This window comes from Talpa europaea, assembly GCF_964194135.1.
Source record: "Talpa europaea genome assembly, chromosome: 1".
Lineage (NCBI taxonomy): Eukaryota > Metazoa > Chordata > Mammalia > Eulipotyphla > Talpidae > Talpa > Talpa europaea.
The window spans coordinates 90,750,730-90,775,562 of record NC_140073.1 but is presented as its reverse complement, the minus strand read 5'-3'; the positions used below and the strand labels follow the sequence as shown (position 1 = coordinate 90,775,562).

The 24,833-nt window shown below is 33.3% G+C and overlaps 1 protein-coding gene across 1 annotated transcript in view; it reads right to left on the bottom strand.

Moving 5' to 3' along the window:
* The window catches only part of ACVR2A (activin A receptor type 2A), a gene marked incomplete at its 3' end in the record, with an annotated part of 87,098 nt that overhangs the window by 17,344 nt on the left and 44,921 nt on the right, over positions 1 to 24,833 (bottom strand). The window contains exons 2-5 of the mRNA XM_084238196.1: positions 21,038 to 21,245; positions 16,876 to 16,985; positions 16,528 to 16,682; positions 1,770 to 1,913 (exon numbers count right to left, since the gene is read on the bottom strand). Of these exons, the coding sequence (XP_084094322.1) occupies positions 1,770 to 1,913; positions 16,528 to 16,682; positions 16,876 to 16,985; positions 21,038 to 21,245 (617 nt within the window). The remainder of the gene's footprint in view (positions 1 to 1,769; positions 1,914 to 16,527; positions 16,683 to 16,875; positions 16,986 to 21,037; positions 21,246 to 24,833) is intronic.

The following is a 24,833-nucleotide window of genomic DNA, read 5'->3' as shown; positions in this document are numbered from 1 at the left end:
TCATTCAGTTTCCTTACTAGCAAAACAGGGGCTGTAGTGTCTGCCTCATAGGACTGTTGTATTAAAATGTATACTGCTTGTTGGTACATATATACCATGGAATATTACTCAGCATTCAAAAAAGATAAACACATGCAATTTGCAGCAACATGGATGGCGCTGGAAGGGATCATGCTCAGCGAAATAAGCCAGAAAGAAAAAGAAAAATACCGGATGGTCTCACTCATAGCAGGAATCTAGAAAACTTAAATAAGGGACCAGGAAAATGAATAACTATAAGAAAGTGAAAATCAAAAGCAACAAAAAACTATGAACCAGAGACACTTTTTGGGGGGCAAGGGGGGGCGGGAGGGGAGGGATTGGGGTCAGAATGGGGGGGGGGTTGAAATTGTATGGGGAATATAAAAATAAAATTTATTATTTAAAAAAATAAAATTGATCTTCACGACAAAAAAAAAATGTATACTGCTTGTTATATGTCTGGGTAATATATGAACACATTAATAGTGAGTACTCCCATGTAAAGTATTTCTATATGACCCAGTAAATCATTCAATAAAATGTCAGCTACTGTTATTACAGTTGTTGTTGCTCTTAATATCATTTAAATGCCTTTCTCTGATTTTTAAGCTCCTTCACACCCTGATTGTATTTGTGAATCTTAGCACAACAGAATAAACTCTTCCTTGAGAACTAAACTACTGCATAGAGTATCTGCAGTGCTACCAAAAAAAAAAAATAATAAACTTCACAGAATCTAGGAAACAGGCTTTAGAGGAAGCAGGAAGGCACAAATCTACATATATTAAGATAAATAGGATGATTATACTGTATGGGTATCTCTGAATTAGAGAATCCAATGTCTAGGTGCAGTGGTGAAGCCTGCACCACAAAGCATAACAACAACTCAAAGGCTCATTAGACCTGGGTTTCATGAAGTAAGCCTCCTTTAAAAGAAAAACAATACAATAGTAAACTAACTAGACTTGATTTTCTGTCTTTGAAAATTCACCCAGGGCCTCCCTGGTGGCGCAAGGAGTTAAGCACCACACTATGAAGCAGTCCTCAGCTTCTGCAGCATGAGTTCGATCCCTGGTAGGCCAGGGAGCAACCCACATGGTGCAGCAGACCTCTCCTGTCTCGCCCACCCACTGCTCCCCTGAGTCGTGTACTTCGGTCAATCTGCCTGTTCTGCTCCCCTTTCTGCCTCTGATGAATCTTTCACCCCCCACATCTCTGACCTGTACCCCAGCTCTTATATGCATAAATAAATCATAAAAAAAAAGAAAATTCACCGAAAAAGTCTGAAATGATTACGTAAACACTCAAGGTAGAACAAAAACAAAGCAGTCCAGTAATATACCTTCAAAAAGCAATTCTGAAACAAAGCCCACTTATTCTTTCCCTGTTCTGTTTGCTTTTTCTGATAAGGTCAATGAGATGTAAAATTTTAACCTATCAATGAATTCCATTTTTCATTGGCATCCTCATCTTCACTTAGCATTTCTATAGAATTTTTATTGGCAGATCTTCTTCTTTAAGCTAATTTATTGTAATTTCACCATTCTGAGCAATGATTTTTGTACCATTAATGCCATTTCTCAGATGGAAAAAACACATATAAAAGAGCTAACTGCTTTTTGCAGTATCACAGAGAACCACCTTGAAACATACAGTTTGTTTTCAGACTGATTCTGAATTACAATAACCTAGCCAATTGTGTATTTTTTAAAAAACATAGGCAGATTAGGAAAATGCAGTAACCATACCTGTATCGGAAATATTTTGACAGCTACATATTCATTAAGCAATTGGGCTTTCCAAACACAACCAAATCTTCCCCTTGCTTTCACTTCTAGCAATTGTAGTGGCTTCAAACCTAGTAATGGAGAGGGTGGGGGTGGTCCTGGGTCCTATAGATAAATAACAACATTATTATTAAAAAGCAGCACATGATAAATATGTGTATCATTCAAAATATAAGAAGAAATAGTATACTGAGGAATCAACTGACAGAAACAGTAAACACAGTTGACATTAACTTCAATCTAGCCAAAACAGTTCTCAAGCATTACTAATTATATTGTTCACAAGGCAAGCAATTTGAATTGAGATTTTTAAAATAGCATTCAGGAACAACTACTATATAGGTATCACATGAGAAAAAATCTAAATTCTTTCTGATCTAGTCTCACTAACTTTTCCCACTAAGATTTTCTGTAACTTCTAGGATACTGTACAAGTATTTCATTGGTTTCATCAGTTGATACTCTCTTACTTGATGAAGATTTGAAAAGCACCAGAAACAGAACATTATGGCTATATGTCTCAAAGAAAACTGCAAAATCTACTTTCCCCAGTGACTTTCAATCTCTTTTCATTCACCTCAGAAAATACCCATTCTCAAATATATTGTAGGTAGATATATTAAATACAAGCTCATAAAAGACATTGATGTTGCTATAATCAAAATGCTCATCCATTCTAATTTTTCAACCAATTAATAATTTATCCTTTCCCAAAATTGAGATAAATATTTTTAGTGTTCTAAGGCTGATTGGCAAAGAGGAAGTACAAATAACCCAAAAGTGAATAATCATCATAGTAGATGAACAGGTACTGTAAATAAATTAAAAATATGCTACTATAGTTAATATAAAAATTGGAACAAAGACAGCGTTTACAAATCACAAGGGGACCCTCCCCATACAAAGTAGAATAGCAAACCTTCACAAAAAGCATTGTATTAGTTTTGTATCTGCAACTAAAGGGAGATATTGGAAACCTTTGGAAACCTTACAGAGAAAAAGAAATAAAAATGTTTGAAGGACTGTATAATGAGTACTATAATGAGGAACTAAACTTCCTGTGCAATAACAACAGATATTATGACACTGGGTGGGACTTAAGAAACTTGGAAACAGCATGTTACCTCTTTCTGACTTTCCTCCACCTTTTTTTTTTTTTTTAATCTAATGCCTCAAGACTTAGTGTAGGTATTATTTATTCACCGGTACAATTCAAAAGTTTTAAACTTGATATCTACATTAAAGATACTCAACAATAAAAATACTGCAAGGAATTAAACAGGGAAAAAAATGTAATTTCTTCTTCTAAACTAGACAATATTATATTGAGATTGCTATTTTAAAACAGTAAGATAAACTAGAAAACTTCTTGTGACCTATTTTAATCTCAGGTGTTTCTTTCTAAAATGTCTATAAAAGTTGTTTTTCCTTCACACATTGATACATGAAAGATTAACACAGCTAAAGAATGTTTAGTTAAATAGAGTGAAAGGTCAAGGAAATCAGATACAAATGTTATAGAAGTATGATTCTTAAAGTCAGGACGTTCAGTGAGAAGGAACACAAGAATCTAGAGAGTTTTGATCAAAGCTACACCATCCCTATACATTCCTGGACAGATCATTTCTATCTGTAATAAGAGATTTTACTGACTGGAATAGTATATTGCTTATGTGAATGTGGAGATAACAGGGGGGAAAAAAAGTTGAAAACTACTCTTCAACAGACAAAGCCACTCAATCTTCACAGTCCAGGAATTATTAGATAACTACATAAAAATTATGTCAACTAAACAGAAAACATTCAATTAGAAAAACTTTAACTATAATGTGACTGTTAACGCTGTCTTCTTTAACAAAGACATTATAAAGTAAAAAAGTTCAAAGCAGGGATGCCAAAAACTAAAGTATTCTACAAATAAGGGCTGAAAAACTGAAAAGGAAAAATAACCAGGTAAAAAGTTGTTGGCTCTAAATGTGAAACACTTAGATTTTTAATAACTAATAAAAATTGATAGATCTCTCTCCAAATAACAAACACATTACCCATTCTCTATTCTAAGGAATACAAATCATATGGTTATAATTCAGTCTATAAAATAGGATTTAGATAATTTAACCCACATCTCAAATTAAGAGTATGCTGAAAGTTTGAAATATAGTTTCAGTATAATATTAACCTAAATTTTAGGAAACACAATAATATCTATAAGAAAATAAATCACTGAATATTTTCCAAATGCAGAGGCTAAGTTCTCCTAAGTTTCAAGGCTCTATTCAGCAAGTTTCTAAGCCTCTGTTACTTCAGTAACAAATTTTAAATCACTCTCCTAATGATATTACCATTACATACAACAGCCTATAAACACACTGTGGTTAAAACTACTTACAAGTGAAAATTTTAAAAAGAACAATGACATTTTCAAAAGATGAGAAAAAGGTCTGCTAAGGTATATTCCTATAATGTCAAAACCTAGAGATGGTAGCATCATTACACTAATTTACCCACCAAAAAAACTCAATGCTTGATTCTAAGAGTAAAGATTTTAAAAATATTTATGCTTTTTAAATATATGAACACCGGGAAAACACTTCAGACTTAAGCTTCATAATGACAGCAACATTCTGATGGTAACCACAAAACATGGGTTTGTCCCACTACACAGAAAAACCACTTCGGGGTGGGGAAAAAATTATAAGGACTTCAGAATTCCTGAAAAATTTTCTTAAGTTTTCAGTGGTCTTGCAATATCCATGCTATTTTGCACAATTAAAAAGGCATGCATTAGAACACCGTTACAGGTATGTATCTTCTTGACCTATCTGTAGGTGAAAATCATGGCATTGGAAGGCATGATGTTGAGAAGCGACAAATGATAGTAGCTAGAAATTGTGCCCCCATGCAGCACTACTACCCTACATCATTAATATAACAACACAGGAATAATTATTAGAAGAACCGCAAAACAGTTTGTGATCATTTTACTTATTCTAAGTTCTCCACACAAAAGATGAATTCTAATCTAAATAAAGTCTTACACCTCCAGACAGCAAGAGATCAAATTAATACTTCTCCAGCTAGTCCATGTGCTAAAGATTAAAGATGCCAAAGATGAAAGAAACTATCTGAAAATACAGCTTTCACATTAAAAGATAATGCTCTGACCCAAAAGTCAGCCTATTAAAAATAAGCACATGCTGACATTTAAGCTAATGACATACTGTAAAATTTAACCAATACAAGATTTTTAAGACAAAAAAAATCTAGCTTTTAGGTGTTGACGTCTAATCAACTGAAACAGTTGCTTCTACATTCCACCTTTGTTAAGTATAAATACTATTAACAATCCTTCAAAACCAAAAACTATTACTATGGCAAATCAATCATATTTTTATGTTTTAAAAAAGCCTTCAAAACATAAATTTATAAACTATAAAGGATGCACAAGAAAGCAACAACAACAAAAAAATCTAAGAACAAAATGTTTAATATGCATCCACAAAAAGTTTCACAACCATAAAACAAACATCAATGCATCTTACCTCTATCATTATATGAAAGGCGTGCTTGTGAAGAAAAAACACAAGGCAAAAGAAATTACGATTTATATCCAGAATGAAATGAAAAATGACACATCATTTACAAAAGTAAAGAAAGGAGAATAATGATTTAGCTTGCTAAAAGTTGGCAATGATCCAATGTACAATATTTTTAATAATAGGATTGGGAACATTTGCCTTATGAACAGAGCAAAGTAATATTTAAAAAAAAAAATATCTGGGGTATTACCTATCAGATAAGGGGTAGTAATAAGTAGATGACTCTAGTATGTCCCCAAATTACCTGAACCATGGACTTCAAGCAAATAAACTAACCCAACTCTTAAATAATCGTTACTTATTTTTCTAAGACGTTCTAGAGTCTAAAATCTAAGAGCAAAAGAGCATTTTGAGAAGATGTGTTGGAAGTGGCTTCTAGACACCAGAGGGCAGTATTGCCTTTACTAAAAACTGTAAATACGGCAGTGAATTTTTACATAGCTAGAATTAAATTTCTCTGAGCACACTTTCTGATAGTTGCTTAAGAATCTTTAGGAGTTTTCTCCATCCTTAACTGCTTCGCTTACTTCCCTCTCATGGAAGGCAACAGAATCATAACAGACAGAACAGTGTTTCTGGTGTCTGTATGAATATGTGTAAATTGAGACTGAGGAAGAATACAAAGATCATCCAAATTAAACAGAACATAGTGACAGACCAGAACTATTGTTATAACCTACTTCCTTAGCCACATCAAGAGTGAAGAAATCAAGTAATAGCCCTGGGAACAAGTATCCATAAATACCTTCAGTCTGAGAATAGATACTGATTGCAAACAAAAAACTTTCATTTCCCAGTCTTCTCCCACATTGGTAAGGGTCTGAATTTAAAAATACAAAAAATATTGTAACTAGTATAAAGGAAGGCTAGGGATCCCTCCAATCACTGATTACTTCCACCAGTTTCCAACTTTTCTACGTTATTTCTACAGAGAACAATAGCACTGACAAAAATATATATATATGACAACTCATTTCTCTGTACCAGTTGCTTAACTAGTTTTTCTTCCTTCTTGATTTTTTCCCTGTGATAACAATTGAGGATTATTTTTAATTCATCTTAAAGGCTGAGCTAATCCTACTATCAAAACACCTTATCATGATGCAGGAGTAAAATTCATCCCTTAAAAGATACACATGCCAAATAAACAATAGATGATAGTTTCCTAAAGCTAATGGATCCTCTCAAATTTTGTTTTTATTCAAGTGCTTTCAGAGATAAAGATGCCACTGTAATAACACTGCAAGTAGGTACTATCCATACATAATCTTTCCAGAAAGCATACCTTTGCTCAAAATACTTCTCAATAAATGAACATTAGAACAAACTATAGCATGATCCAAGCTACACAAGAAACACCAAGAAGAGACCTCAATGTAAAAACTGTTACAAAATAAGAGACAAAACACAATCTTAAAAAATTCATCAAAACATAAAAAGTAACCAAACAAAAAAGTCTGGATTCACAATTGGAAAAGGTAACTTGAATAGCATGAGCTATTAACTGGCGATTATAGTAAAAACCAGATCAGCACATTAATGTCAAGCAACTAAGTTGCTGAATGTAAAAGAGGTTGCTGCTTATCATTTAAAGGGGGTAGGGATTAACTATATATAGCTAAACATCACAAAAGAACAAATAGTACTTCCTTATTCATTCACTATTTAGTAAGAACTTTGTAATAGGCACTGACTATCCATGCTCTCATGATTGTCACTATAAGGAAGAAAGACTATAAAGAATCATAGTAATGAATACATAACTACAAGAGCAACAAGAAGGAATTCGGTACCTTAAGCACTGGCAGGTAAAATGAAAAGATTTTCTTCAGCACCCATGAGAAACGGAGAAGTACAAAAGGCGGGCATATAAGACGACAAGTAGTACCGGAAAACATCCTAAGGTTCTGGAAGGCAATTGTGCTCACTAAACCACCAACATATACAACACCTTAAGTTCCTGACTTGTACAACCAACTGGGTACTGATTCCAGTTTTTGAAAGCTAGATTTGAGAGAGAAGATCATTACCCAGGAATGTGAAGTGCTTGGAGACAGTTAAATGGATACATTTAGGTATATAGATGGATATGCAGAACTAGGATACAAAGAAATCTTTTTAGAAATGTGAGTTTTGATTTATTTATATACTATAAATATATACATTGAGTCGTCAATCAATAACTGATAGGCTCTTGGAAAACTGCAACTTTAAGCAAAATGATCTATAATGAAACCAGTTCCTCAAATAATGTAGTTCTGCTCAACATCAGCAGGGATATTTTTTTCTCATTAACATTATAATGAAAAGACATTTGAATGAAACAATATTTGGAGGCCAGGTATATATTATATGTATTACAAATTTTCTCTTTATTACTTGAACCACTGCAAGATTTTTACATACTGTATGCAACCATTCCTATAAACATTATTATAGAGAATCTACATATATTTATTTTTTAGATACCTCACTCAAAAACTCAGAACTATCAACAATAATTAATGTCTCCCTCGCTGAGCACTTGAAAAGCGACAAAATCTGAACTTGTCTCCTCTTAGTTACTATCTTAAATTTTGAGAAACTTTACAATGCTAATTGGAAAAAAGAAGACTATTGGCAGCATATAGAAGCAGGTATTATAAAGAAATAATATAGTATATGTATAAGGACAAATATTTTTGAGCTAAGGACAGCAAGTCATTATATATTAATGTTCCATAACACTGATACTGTCAAATGCACAGCCATTGATTCTATTCAATTATATCTTCAAAATTCTTTTGTGATGTATAACTCTGAATTCCTATAGTTTATCTCCTCTAACTCCTGAAAGCAAAAACAGACCAAAGTATATGAAAAAAGGATTCTCGATAAGTTCCCTAAGACATAATTAGCACCACAAGGTCATCAATACTGGAGTCAAAAATCTGGAAGAGATGGAGGCATGCTCATTCTCCTTTTGGTTGCTACTCAGAAGCATCAGATTTATTATTGGGTACAGAAAATTTTTTTTACTTATTTTAGCATTTATATTCTGTAAGTGAAGTTATTAAAAAAATGGAAAAGACATACTATGTATCAATAAATTGTGATGTGGTAAAATGATTATGTAAAACCTTTAAATTAATTTATATACTGATCCCTTTATCCTACTTTAGTTTCCTTGTAGCCCACCTAATTATTTAGACAACTGAATTAAAATTATTTCAATGTATAATTCTGATTGGATATAAATTCCCAGGTTTTGCCACTAACTAGGCTGACTCCAGGTCAAGTCACTTCATTTATCTGTACTTCAATATTCTTATCAATAAAATGGACTAGGTAAAACAGAACCTCTAACATGGAGTGTTGAAAGATTAAATGAGTTAGTATGTCTAAGATGCTCTATTGTACGGCTTGACAAAGTACTTAAAATGAAATCTTATTACAGTAAATTAATTTCAAAGCATTGACTTAAAACATACCCAAAATAATTTCAATAGAAAGTATTCCTTTTGAGTACAATTCTGAAATTGTTAACTACTCTGTTAGAAAAAGAGTTAACACTTAATAAGCACTTAACATTAGCTGAGGACCCCAGATACAGCTCTTCTCCCAATTATGGAACTAGAATCACACATTTCTCCTCCTTTCCTCCACCCTTTGTCCAAAATTGTTGAAGCAATCCCTTTCTCTCTTTATCTTTCGTTTCCATGCACAAAGTCAACCAACCAAGCTACCAACTATTTTAAGTTCAACTACATGGTAACCATGGGTTCTAATAAGGCCAGCAAGGACTGTTCCTTTGCTACAACATAGGCACTCAAGCACTAGATGAGTGGTTAAGCAAAAACAAATAAACCTGAACATTTTCCAGTCTATCTCATACAAGCAGCTTTCTATAACAAATGGACTATTTCATTTTTATTATCTCAAATTAATGAAAAAGATTTGACAGCAATGAAGTAGCTACGTGTGAAGGAACAATTCTATGATGAGGTCAAAGAAATAAAGAAAAGGGAGAAAAACAAACTCATTTCTTCCTATCTACTGCTTCTTTGCCAGACAAGAAAAAGGAGACACTATATTCTGTGGGCTACATGCAGCACTCACATTTGTTAACCTGGCAGACAGGGCCCTGCACAGACCACGGAAAAACTGAACTCAAGATTTTAAAATTTAAATGAAGTTAGGTGCTCTGATTAATTTTAATGTGCCGCTTTATCTTATTTTAAGCTTTTGATAAAGCTCATATTTGCTGTCCCTTCTCCCCTCCCTTTTGTTTTTGGACAAAGAATTTCAGCCAATTTCAAGTATATTTATAAGTGGGACAACTTACACAATGAAAAATAATTTTTTGTAAAGCTGTATATCCATGGATAATTTATGACACTTCTTTCCACAATTAACTTATAAAAACATAAGTTATAATTTAGGTTACCAATAGAGAAAGAATCATTAAAAAGATGTAACATGGAAAGAAAAATATTTATAGTACCATTTCTTAGGTCTATACTAAAAAAAAAGTAAAAAGATGCTAAATAATCCTAACACCATTTTTTTTTTAAGATTTTATTTATTTATACAAGAACCAGGGTACAGGCCAGATGTGCAGGAGGGTGAGAGGATTCACCAGAGACATAGCAAGGAACAGAACAGGCAGAATAACCGAAATACAATGCTGAGGGGAGCAGAGGGTGAGAGAGGAGAGGTCTGCCTCGCCATGTGGGTTGCTCAGCGGCCAGCAGGGATTGAACTGGCATTGAAGAGGCTGCAGACAGCTTCACAGCGCTGCGCTCAACCACCCGCCTGCGCCACCAGGGAAGCCCCTCCTATCACCATATTTTAAACATGCTAAAATAATAGTTTTTAAAATATAGATTCCAGCTCATAGCAGAAGCCTAATAAGCACTTAGCTAATAAAACATCAAAATTTCGTTTTTCATGAGAATATAGATGTTCTGCTAAATTTTATTTAGGAACACATCATTTAATCAGAATGAGATAGATTAAAAATGTAGAGCTGAACCTTATCACCATGTAGTTACATCAAAAAATCAAATTGTGGAATAACATTTTATAGTTTATAAATTTACAAACCAGGTTAGAGAAAGGTGTCAAATGATACACCCCAATCTGTTAAAATTGGTTGTTCTAAGAAAGTGACAAAGAAAAAAGAGTAAGAACAAATGATTCTCTTTCTTGGACACACTTCCTTCTGTATAATTTGTCTTATTACAACAGGCAAGCAGAAGAGAATCTCTAAAAAGAAAATGGAAATGTGAGACAAAGCAAAAAGAGAAACGTGTTCATAACTTCAACAATTTATCGATCTATCAATATTTTAAGATGTATTTCTATGGATGCAATATTTATTTTGCAAGTATTGTTTAATATGAGCATATGAAATTTAGTAAATTTCTACTATGCTTTCTGCAAATAAGGAAGCAACACTTTCCTACGCTGGCCTGGGTAAATGATGTTATACTACCCCCCTTCAGTGTCTTGTTAATTTTTAATGGGTACATATATGGACTCATATCCAACAGGAAAATCCTACAAAGTATTTTCACAAATGAATGGGTTTCTCAGTGGATGGTAATTTAACATAACGTGAAATGACAACCTATTGTTGCTTTAATATTAAAGTCAACAGGATTATGTATGCTCAACTCAGGTATCTCAAACATCTTCTTAGTCTTTAGTCCTTATCAAAGGAAAACCTGTAACAGAGTGGTCCCCAGGTAAAGGGGAGGTTCCAGGTTCCCTGCCTTACCCAAGGGAGGGTGGAGATGAGCAAGGAAGAGAAGAAGCTGGAGAGGAGACTGAGGAGGAAGGAAGCAGGATGGAGAGCTAGGAGACTTGAAGGAGGCACAGAGAGCAGAGACACATGTGAAGCAAGCTGTGCTTGCTTCTTGGTCTTAGACTGGTCGAAGCAGATGTGGGTGAGAGACCCATGGTGAGGTTAACAATGGCAATGGCATCTTTTATCTTGATTCTGATTTTGCTCTTTTCCTGACAGACTTGTTTGGCTGTTTCTGACCCTTTTCTATGGGTCGCCACCAAAATGTGCCTTAGACTTGTGACAGACTTTCATGCTTCGGTGGCCCTGGTTTGGACCAACCCTGTTTGGCTATTTACCCAAGAGTGGATGGGTAACTTTAAGTGTATGATTTGGAACCTATATCCTTTGTCGCACACTAATTGTTTCTTTGTACAGTGCACTAGAATATGGTTTGTTTTGATGTGGTGGATGGCCCAACCTATTTAGAAAGTGCAGGTATGGGGATTCTGGGAACCCCTCTCTCTATCTGTAACAAACCTAGACAAAATGCCATGATGTAGGAACCAGGAGACTGATATCACCTTTAAAAATTATTTTTACTATTGCAATATTATTAATAGCTTTAAGAATGAACAAGCTACTTGGTTAAATGTGGGTAATTTCTAGCCCCTAAAATCCATTTCCTCATCAATTGGTATTTTTTAATCAGCACAGATCTCATAAGCAAGAAACGTAGGCCCACAAATGATTATGAAAATGATGCAAACAGTTTTACTGAAAGCACATTAACCCTAACGACAAGACTTCTTAATAATAGAGTCAATGCATCAATTCCCTCATAGTCATGACTCACTGGCACTAGAAAAACCAGTTAGTGCTCAGTTTACTCACTGCAGTTTATAAGAGAATTCCGACACGTGGAGAGACAGTTTCAACACAAGCAAAAGAGACAGGACAGAATGAATACAAATTAAAAGGATGCTTCAAGGTTGTGATTACAGAAAGTATTAAATAATGGCATTAAAAGCATGGAATACCTCACCTTATTTTACCTCAAAATTAGGGCCTCAATATTTTATCTTAAGGCACAGTCCCAAAGCAACTAAATGTTTATTAAAGGAACTGTGGGCATACTGGACTATCATCTCAATATAACTCTAAATACAACAAAGCCAATATAGTAATTAATGACTTACAGAATGATTGTTACATACAACACTATGTAAGACAGAGTAATGATTAAATATATTCCTTGTCTTCAAGTAGCTTATAATCGTGGGAGAATGGCACATGTACACAAGCATTTCTCAAGTATGGAAGATTATATGTTATAATCTAAACTTCATAATTTTTTTGCCGTGGATGATGAGAACCCTCAAATATTTTTAAGCACAGAAGTAACACAGACAGGAAAATGCTATTTTAATGAAAGTACAGATGGAGAAAAGTAGAAGCAAGACCAGCTATCAATTATAGAAATAATCTCAGACTTGGTGTAACAATGTCCTGAACTAACAGGATAAGGAAGGAAGAAAAGGTAAATTAACAGGAACTGGCAAATGACAGGGCCAAGAATAGGAAAAGGAGTTGTCTCCAAGACTTTCACCAAGATCACTGGGAACACAGTGATGTCATAAGACAGTTACAAAAATAGTAGTTTAAGGTTAGAAAGAAAGAAGAAATAAAGAAAGGAGAACGGCTTAAGTTAAAGGAAAAAAACATCAGATACTTTTTTCTATGCTTTTAACTAATTTTAGAGTTGTTCTAGAATAAATATTTATTTTTTATTGGCTACTAAGAACCTTACCTAAACACCATATTTAAAGCATAAATATCCCTAATATTGCTTCTTCAAAATAAAATACTACCAAAACCAGAAGAAATCCTAAAAAAAATGATGTTTTACATATAAAAGGATCCTACCACTTAACTGCCAGAATTACCTTATTAAGAAGAGACAGACAGATAATCTCTTAGTCCTCTAGAGTGACCCACAGGACTGATCTTCTTTTCCCCAATAAGAAAATAAGACTAAGACTAACAGATAAGCACAATATATGTAACTTGAGTATGCTCTCCCGAAAACCTCTGCAAATGCTCATCAATATCATTGTTGTTGTAGGAATGACTCATCAATAAGTTATCTCCATGAAGAGACTAATGTCTTTCAATAAACCAGTTAATTCACAAATCAGTCTTTAGCTAAAGTTTTAAAGAAAAATGTCCCTAAGAAAAGGAAAGACAGATATTAGATCACCGTTTAAAAGTATATAAAGAATTTGGAGGACAAATGCTCCAGAAATCAACAACCATTATATAAGTCTAGGTCTGATCCTGGAGTTAAACTTCAAGTGTGGGGACATGAATATGGGATGAAATACAGAAATCAGCTGTGTACTAATATAGAAATTCAAATTGTATTATATCTCCCCTCTCTACTTCTTCTGTTCCTCAAAAGTCTTGAACCAGCAGGCATTAGCATTATCAACTCAAGGAACAGAGGAATCTACCTACAACACAGTCAAATGTTCATAAAACTTATTCTAAATGTGCTAAAAAAATTAATGGAAAATACATGAGTGTGTCTTTTTATACATTTATGACTTGTTTCTTTCCCCTTTTTTCTGTCTCCCTATGTGAGACAATGTGATGATGCTATTGCTCGCTTTAGTTGTCAAATTATCCCACATCCAAATTAGCCAACAGAATGATTTGAGATGCCATGATGTTCACTGAATTATCTGAAAAATCAGAGACATCTTTCTGGAAAAAGAAAGGGAAAACAGCAAAAGGGAAAGACGCAAAAGTTTTAGTTTCAGAGAATCCTTGGTTTAGTCTCCGAGATTCCAGCTCTGACCTAGCAAGCTTTGTTGTATTTTCAATTTCGTTATCTATAAAATGGGGGTTACACTATAAGCAACTCTATGAGGTAAAATCAAATCAGTGTTTTCAACATCTGATCGGTCACCAGAATCACCTGGAAAATTAATTAGAAATACAAAATCACAGGCCCCATTCCATATTTTCAGTACTGTATTTCAGTAATTTGTAATTTTTTAAAAATTTACAAGTGATCCTTTTCTACCAGTCACAATTTGGAAATCCTTGGGGAAAAAATTAAGCATTTTAAATGCTCCTAAATATATTCTTATATATTCTACATATTTTTATATGTGTAATTTACCAGTACCCTGGTAAGAAATAGTTGATGTAATTAACTTAATTTGAAATGAGAATTAAAAATAAGGACTGTGTAATAAGATGGTCACTAGTCTTGCAGAACTAGTTTGTATAAACCTGTCACCAAAAATGAGGCTTAAAGTATGTCATTATACTGTTTGAGACAAGGTGAAGGTGACATAAATGGAGTTCCACAATGATGACAATGCCCTTTTCTACAAAATAGTTTGACCATTCATTCCAAGTCACTCCATCATAAAACCTTTAAATTTATTCCTTATTCTTCAGTAATTCCTAAAGCTCATGCAAATTCACCACACAGCTATCAAGTACTAAAAAAACTTGTACAACAACATTAACCATGCCCTCAAATTTCTAAAACTACAGAGATGGCTACTTATTAAAGATTCCGGTTTAATTTATGAGTAATAATTCATCTTTTCTATTGAAAAGTCTAAACCCTTGAATTAGTACTTTAAAGTGGTGTCATATGTAAGATATCTGCCCCATAAAAAATACTCAACTGTACACTGTAACAATAGTAATGAATGTTATCTATAGGATTACATTATTATTTTTAAACTTCCATTAAGAACCAAACAAATTTGTTGTTAATGTAATCTTCCACTTGTTCGTATTACCAAAAATCTACGGTAAAATCAGATACCACTACAGTATTAAATACTCTCTTTTCTACACGCAGATATTAAGCAAAGAATATTTATCACCAACAGAAGGTAAAGTGTATCCTATGGCCATTTAAAATAAACTAAAATTTGTTATTTTAGAATGTTTTAAAGATCCTTTAAAAATAGCATATATCTGCTCACATAGCTCACCTGTAAATGCTCTCTCTCTCTCTCTCTCTCTCTCTCTCTCTCTCTCTCTCTCTCTCTCTCTGAGTATGTGTGTGTGTGTTTGTGTTTAGAGAGAATGCTTAAGATCTACTCTAAGCAGCTTTTAAATATTCAGTGACATATTAATGATTCCCCAATGTTTATGAATATCCAATCAAAACTGTATAAGATTATATTCTTCAATTTCCTCCTCAATAAAGTTTAAAAAAATCCTTTAAAAAACCCACAACTTACTGTCTGAAAGCTAAAATCTTCCAGCTGTACCAAATGGCATGTTTACCTAATTTACTGAACAAGGTACTTTTTACCTTTGAGTTTAATACTAACAGATTGCTACAAATACTGAGAAAGAAGTGTTTATAAATAAAGCTTAATAGGAAAAAGTTGTTTTGGTCATTAAATTATAGGACTTTCCCATTTTCTTCTATCAAGTTTTAACCATTAATCCTACTGGTATTAGAGAAACAAAGTTAAACTAAGAAATCCAGAAGGTCAAGAATATTTGATCTTAAAAGTTAAAAGAAACACAGTAAAAACTAGAGTTTAGAGATGTCTCAAGCAAATATAACCAAAATCTGTCACCTTTCCATAGTCTGTAGAATAGTAACTCCTAATAGTAAAGATCCCTGTAAAGCACCGGAGCAGTGGCAGCTGTCTACATGATAGCAAATGAGGGAAATTTCATTAATTTAATCTGATTATACTTCACCCTATATTTTTTAAGATATTTGGGGTATGGGTATTCAGAATCAAGGGGATTAGGTTTAGTAGTCTGTACACACTTAATATGCTTGGAACTACCTGCAACACATGATGAGAAATGTCACTCTTCACCACTCTTCCCAAAAACATTTTTATGGAATATCTTCCTGATACCTTTACAAAAACTCTTTTTTTTCCATACTTTCTTGGTTATTAGGTCTCTCCCCATAGGTTAAAAAGATGTTCTGGCAAAGGGTCTTATAGAAAGGCCCAAAATTAAGGAATGGAGGAAAGAAATAAATGGGAAAGAATTATAATATCACTTCTCCAACACCAATTACTTCTAAAAAAACAAAGCATGGTGTATCTCATACATAAAAATACCACAATGACAAAGAAGAACAGGAATGGGAATGCCTTGCATTCTACTCTAATTCAACCTTTATGTGAGAATATTAACAAATTTTCAAAATTAGCTATAGTTCTCATGACAATAAGCATTCAGAAATTAAAGGAAAATGATTTTTTAACATCCTAGTGGGTTTTACCACAGTAAAATTTCTTTAAAATACAGAATTTTAAATAACACAAAGTATAAGACAATAACTTACTTGAGTTGGAACAAGTACAGGAGGGTAAGCCATCTTGTGATGCCTATACACCCAAAATGCACAAATGACAATTCCAGCAATTAACATAAGTGGCACCAGGGAATAGAGCAAGATGTTGTAATAGGGTGGCTTAGGTGTAACTGGATTCGAAGTAGCTGTGGAAAGGGGAGGAGAAAAATAATTCACATTTGATCTACAAAAGTCCACAATAACTATTTATTAAAGCGTAAAATTTTAAGAGAAAAATAAGAGTAGGAGAAAGCAGGAATAAATTATTCCATCAATACAAATATTCTTGTTTTCAGTCTACTAGTTGAACAAACCTATGTATTTTCCCTGTGCACTTACGCTGTGTGACTTCCATCTCCGGAAAATAAGAAAACCTTTCGTTACACATATTGCCCTCACAGCAACAAAAATATACTTCAGGGCTGTCTTTTTTTTCTATACAATCAGTCCTATAAACAAACAAAGGAGGAATAATTAAAAAATCAGCATTATCACACTGAATCAATGATAGGTGTTTTTCTAAAGTTTTTCTCATAGTAAGTTATTTATAGTCAATTTCAAGATTTTTCATTAATACCTAATGATCCCTTTTTAAAGGTCAAAATGTTCATGGAATCCTGCTTTTTAATATCAGAAAACAAAATTAACTGCTGATTTTATAACAATCGCATTGGCCCTTGAGACTATGCTTTAATTTGGTTTTTAAAAATGAATCTAAAGTAACCTTATCTTTTTTTTCTTTACTGGAAAATCTTAAAGAAGATCATAAAGCCAATGAAGAAACTGATTCAAGGAGCGTTTTATCTCACAGGAAATACCCATTTCATGAATACAAAAATAACACTATATATGAATGTACATATAAATACACATGTGTATACATATAAATACATATACACAAAATGAGGTAAGCTCATGTCTCATGAAAGAATGTATCGAAACACAGGAGACTCAAAGTAGGCTTGGAATTAAGAATGTCATTTTTTTGTAATAGATTTAGATTCCCTGAACACAATAAATAGGCAAGTACAGAACAATTGTTAAAAATAAATATATAGGACTTAGTAACTAAAAAACAGCCTTCTATATATGACCTAAATAGTGGAAAATTTAGGAATTCACCTCTAGAACAAATCCAAACCAACACAAAGAAACAGTTATGCTATTAGGGAGAAAAATTCAAGTATTTATATATTGCTAATAAACATCAGGGAGGACATTATCTTACAAAAATAAAATGAATTTTTGTGATGGCTGTTATAATAAGGTTGAACTTAACTTTAAAGTGAAAAGCTCAAGAAAAGTTAGAAGGCTGTAGTTTTAACAAAAATCAAACCTTAGGGCCTCCCTGGTGGCGCAAGGGGTTAAGCACTGCACTATGAAGGAATCCACAGCCTCTGCAGCACGTTTTGGATCCCAGGCCGGGCAGGGAGAAACCCACATGGCACAGCAGACCTCTCCTACCTTGCCTGCTGCTCCCCTCAAGAGTGTATTTCAGTCAGTCTGCCTGTTCTATTCCCCACTCTTGGCTCTGGTACCCCACACCTCTGGCCTGTACCCCAGCTCTTGTATGCATAAATAAATAAATCTTTTCAAAAAAAATCAAACCTTAAAATCAATATTAATAAGTACTAACTAGGAAGTTATGGACAAATGAAAGTTGTTTTAACAATTTATAAAGAGATGTAAACATTTAATATTTCGACTCATGCCTCAATTAAGTTAATGTGATTAAAAATCTAGTTTAATTAACTCAAGAAAACTACTTTTCTCTATCCAATTTCACTATTTTAGCATTGTCTTTTCCCTCACACCTTGACATTTCTTGACTCTTCCTTCTCTTAGTAGTCTTAATATTTGTTTTTGAGTCAAATTCATAATATAAAAGCAAAATATCACATACTCTTAAATTAACATTAACCTCTGGAAACAAAGCTGGTGTAGTAATTATCATTTGCATTGAACCACCCAATCCCCAATATCCAGTGATACTGGTTTTAGATGAGAAGCACTATAGAAAGAACAGGGATTCCTAATTTCAACTAATACAAGTTTTGGATAAAGATGATTCCCCCAAACTCAGTTTCCCCCCAAGCTCTTCTTAGGTATCTTTCTTTAAAAAAAAAAAAAATTGATTATATAATTGCTAGAACATTACATTAATTTCAGGTATACAACCTAATGATTTACTATGTGTATACATTGTGCAAAGATCACCAGTGATCAAATTTTTGGGGGCCTCCCCTGTGGCGCAATGGGTTGGGTGAAGCGCTGTGAAGCTGTCTGCAGCCTTTGCAGTGAGGGTTTGATTCCCAGCCGTCCAGGAAAATACCCACATGGCACGGCAGACCTCTTCTGTCTCACCCACTGCTCCCCTCAGCAGTGTTTTCAGTCAGTCTGCCTGTACTGCTCCCCACTCTGTCTCTGGTGAATTCTCTCACCCTCCCGAACCTCTGGCCTGTACCCCAGTTTTGTATAAATAAAGAAATCTTAAAAAAAAAAAAAACAACTATTGGTAAATGGAACAAAATTATTTATAATTCTTTTTCATGCAGAGAACTTTTTAGACCTACTTTCTTAGCAATTTTCAAATATTCAGTTATTCAATAAAGTTTTAATAACCATAGTCACCATGATGTATATTATATACCTAAGACTTACTTGCTTTTTTTTTTTTTTTTGCATAGAAGAAATGGGATATAGGCCAGAGGTGGAGGAGATTCACCAGAAACAGAGTGGGGAGCAGAACAGGCAGATCTACTGAAACATTGCTGAGGGGTGCAGCAGGTAAGACAGGAGAGGTCTGTTGCTTCATATGTGGGTTAACTCCCTGGCCGAGCATAGAACTCAGGCTAGGCTGTAGCAGTGATAGAGCTGAGAGTTAATCCCTAGACCAACAGGGAGGCCCAAGATTTTAAGCAGGACTTATTGTTTTATAACTGGAACTCTGAAACTTTTGACCACTTTCACTCATCTTGCTTACCCGACTCCCAGCTCCTGCCTCAGGCAATCACCTATCTGTTCTCTGTAACTATTTGTTCAGTGTTGCTTTCTGTATTGTGTTTTACATTCCACATGCAAGTGAAATCATATGCTATTTGTCTCTCTCTGTCTTATTTCATTTAGTATAGTGTCCTGTGCATACAATATACACACACGCCCGATTTATGTACATATAATATATACACATATGTGCACCTACAATTGATTATGTATGTGTGCATATATACATATCTATTTTTTCTTTATGCATTCATCAGTGGATACTTAGGCTGTTTACATATCTTGGCTATTGTTAATAATGCTCATATGTAGATAATATTTCTTTCTGAGTTAGTGTTTTCCTTTAGATAACTATCCAGAAGTGGAATGGATGGTAATTCTATTGTTTGGGGGGGGGGGACCTCTGAACATTTTTCCATAGCAGCCCTACATACTTTTCATAATAGTACATGTCACCTGATGATAGCCTCTGTTAGTAGAGAGGGTAAGTAAGTAATGCGGCTAAAATGTATTAATAACAGAGAAATAATCCCTGGAAAATACACAGATTTAGAAATATGCCTTGAATACTAAATATATACCTAAATAACTTTTAATTTCTCATGAAAAGTAAAGTTAATTTGAATAAACATTAGTTTATTCAATACATTCTGCTATTATGGCAAATCAATCACAGATTCATGGTAATTAACTGAGATTCCTAACTGTGAATAGGTATCTAGTATTCCATGAGTGTATGAGTATACTCCAAAAAGTCTGGTTATCTAGGACTTCACAACCCCTACCAACCACAGCACCAACCACAATAAAAATCCAGCAGCCCAAATAGTTTAAGTAATCAGTCCAACATCTACAGTACTCCTTACAGAAAGATCACAGGCAATCATAAGATGTCTATTGTATTTTATTTCCAGTAAAGAATAAAACAATTTAAGCAATATCTTTTAAGTAAAATGTAGCTTTCTGTTAGGACTGTGTTAGTTCTGATGTAATTCTGACCATTAAGCTAAAATGTCTCTTGGGGTAAAGAACAAAGGGCCTACTTTACAAGAAAAAAAAGAAGGAAAATGTAATAAGATCAATTTCTTCCAGATACATAAAGAAGGAAATGCAATACTACTATTAAGCTTTCCTCTCCTTGAAGATAGATTTTCATCAGATATAATCTCTTTTAAAGCAATTTTTTAAATCCTTACATTTTAAACTTGGTATTTATAAAAAAATGTATAATTCTAACAACATAAGAAATTATTTTCAATCTACAGTTCTTACTACCTGGTAGATTGTTCAAAGAATATCAAAGATATAACAAAAATGCTGTATTTATTTTATTATTTTAAAATATGTATCATGTGATTAGAGCATGTTATAATGGTCTTTAAAACCCCATCATAAGAAACATTTAAGTGAAAATTCATGCCTTGATCTTTTCCCCTTTTAAAGAGAGGGAATGATGAAAATTACTCAACACTATCAAAAAAAATAAAATGTTTCTTACCGGTCATAGCAGTTGATATCATCCAGCCAACAACCTTGTTTCACTATTTCAATGGAACCAGAAATATTCTTCCACGTCGCAAAACAATGTCGCCGTTTATCTTTGTCACCATAACAGGGTTCAACACCAGTTCGATTGGTTCTATCTCTTTCCCAATTAGCATTATAGAAAATACACTCCTGAGTTTCTGATCTACCAAGTATAGCACCTATAAGACAATAAAACAACAACTCAATGGAACTATTAGCTTTTAAAATAAGAGATATCCCAGTATTGTACCTTTATATACTCCTAAAATGTCAGTAATTATACTGTCTTCCTAGTGTTTTATAAACATTAGGTTTAGGTTTCCAGATCAATCTCTGTACTATGAGAATAATGACAACAATAGAGATATACATATTTCAAGAATTTTCTGGAAAAAGTCTTTCACTTCATATAATGTCCTTGATAAAAGACAGTAAAATTAATTTTATTAAATCTTGACCCATGAGTAGAGTTGTTTATAATATTCTGTGACAACATGTGAACTAAGCAAAAGCACTACTGAAGTATGATGGTGGCTCAAGAAAAAATCCTTGCATGACTGAACAGTGAACTAAACCAACCATGGTTATCCAAACTTGGTAACTGACAGATGTCATCAAAAATGAACCAAGCAAATCTGTTACTTTAAGAAAAACAACTGACAGTATAGTATGCATGGCCAATGATAAAATTTGAGTTTTCAAGCCAAAATAAGAATTTTGGAAAATCTGTATCCACTACCACCAGCCTGACACCTTCCCAATACTTGAAGCATTGTCTGATGAGATCAGTGGTGATATTAAATAATGTGACTTTTAAATATTGAATAACAAGTGCCAGTACTTAGAAGGTCTATATAATTCAGAGAACCAATATTTTCCAAATAAATTATGTGTGATACTACAAAAGTATTCATGGGTAAAAAGATCCATTCAATGTTCAATATAGCCCAAAAGATTTTAATGTTACATAAAAGGTTCATTAATGATTTCAGATTTTACACTGTAACTAACTTTTAAAAACCTATCTCTTGTCTTATGAGGAAAAGCAAGGGAAATGGAATACCCAAAATAATTCTGAAAAGGATATAAAAAAGAGATTTCATATGACCTGTTTTTAAGACTTACTATAAAGTTTCAGCAATCAAGACACTGTAGCCTTAATGAAAAAACAGACTCATGCTTCAATGGGATAGAACAGAGAATCCAGAAATATAGAAACATATATGGTCAACCGATACACAAAAAAGATGCCAGGCCATTTCAGTAGAGAAAAAAGGTGTTTCAGTAACTAATACTAGCACAACTGGATATCCATATGCAAAGTAAGAGAGGTTCAACTCATCTCATACCACATACAAAAGTTAACGCTAAACTCAAAAACCTAAAATAAAACCTAAAACTATAAAACTTCTAAAAGAATTCATAATAAATCTTTATGACCTTAAATTATGAAAGATTTCTTCGCGCATGCACACACACACATGAGCTACAGAAGAATGAACTGGTAAGCTGAACTTCATTAAAATTAAAACTCTGAAAGTTAAGGGAAAAACATATCACAGACTGGGAGAAAATACTTGCAAATTTTATATTAAAAAAGGACTTGATATTCTGAATATGGAGACCCCTTACAAGTCAATAAGACACAATATCTAATTTCTAAAAGCTATGCAAAGGATTCTTATAGACATTTTGCCAAAGAGATATGAACAGAAGATATTTTTCATTATGAATGGAAAAAGGTAATTAGGTAATCTAATACTGATTAGAATGACTAAAACAAAAAGGGGCAATCTCAAGTTCTGGTAAATATGAGGAGCAACTGAAACTTTCACACATTAGTGGTGGAAATGCAAAATACTCCAGCCACTTTTGGAAAGTAGTTTTATAGCTTATTGTTAAACATAGACCTACCATGCTACCCAGCAATCACATACCTAGTCACTTTGTAAGAAATGAAAGCATTTTGCATACATCTATGCAAAAATCTGTATGTGAATGCATAGATGGCTTTATATATAATCACCAAAAAACTAGAGATTATGCTAAGCAAAATAAGTCAGAAGGGAAAAAACAAATGCCAGGAGATTTCATTCACATAGAATTTATGGAAACAAAACAAAGGAACAGACAAAACTAAATCAAAGCAAACCCTAGAAATATGACTGGAGAATTGAGGCTACCAGAGGGGAGGTGGAAACAAAATTGGGGTCAGGAACGGGCAGGCAATGGACTATAGTGGAAGATAACTGGTGCTTCAGTGGGAGGTGTAGTAGTGGTAACACACATTAAAGATCTGTGGACCTATACTGTAAATCGTATTTAGTATTGTAAAACAGTTACCTCGATAAAACATTACAATTTAAAAAACTGGAAACAACCTAATACCCAAAAATAGTTAAATAAATATACAACAGAAAGGAAATGAACTAATGATAACTGTAGCATGGAAACCTTCAACAATTTAGCAAACACATTATGCTAAGGGAAAGAAGAGAGAATTAAAAGAGGTTGTGTATTATATGAATACATTTACTGAAAATCCAGGAAAGGGGACAAACTCAAATCAGATGTTGCAGAAGCTGTAAGTGAGGGAAAATGACTTATTACAAAAGGTATGAAAAAACTTTTTGGGATAATGTAAGTGTTCTATACCTTGGCTATGTTGGAGACTATACATCTGAGTTAATAAAAACTCACAGAATTGTATATCTTTAAAAATTGTATATCTATATAGTTTGTACTTCAATAAACATAATTAAAAAAAAGAAACTACCACTTGAATTTTGGTACAGCATCAGAGAAAAATATCAACAATCATCTGAAAAAAATATTAAAAATATTCCTTCCTTTTTCTAACCCTGTATCTGTGATGGCCATTTTCTTCAAATCAAAACAACAAATCACAACTGACTAAATGGAGAAACAGATACAAAATCCTGTTGTATTTTACTTGAATAATCATTAAACAGATTGGCAAAATTTTCTCTCTTTTTTTGCTTTGGAAATATTTTTCCTAAAAATCTGTTCATAAACATAAATTTTTATATTATTGTTCATTTTAAATAAATATTTTTATATTTTGTCTTAATTTCTAATATGAAAAATACTGATAGATGTAACGCACATAAAAAAGCTATTTGGGATCATAAATTTTTAAGTCCAAATAATTTATTGAAGTTTGAGAAATGCTGCTTTACAGTGTACTAGGACAGAACCTTAATTAGAAACTGTTATAATCTGCGGCAGTAATGGCGCTATGCACTTCCTTTCAACTATGGAAAAAATAATAGCATGAACTGATATACTGTGAACTTTAAGTCCACTGGCAACGGGGTGACTACTATTTATCCACATATAAATAGTAGCTATTTTCTAAATTATTCCTTTTCAGAAACCTGCTGAAAATATCAGCAAAGTAAGTTTCTCCCTTATTAAGTAATCCAAAAGCAATCATTCACTGCCCACATTATTAACTTAAAATGGGATGGCAAACTTTTTCTGTAAAATATCAGACAGTAAATATCCTGGACTTTGCAAGCCATATGGTCTCTGTTGCAACTACTCAATTCTGCTATTGTAATACAAAAGCATTCATAGGACAGTAAATGAATGGGCATAGTTATGTTCCAATAAAACTTGATTTATAGGAAAAGAAAACTAAATTTCATGTAATTTCTATGTCACAAAATATTATTTTTTCATTTTTCTCTAACTTTTAAAATATAATAATCATTTGTAGCTTGCAGGCTAAATGTGACCCACAA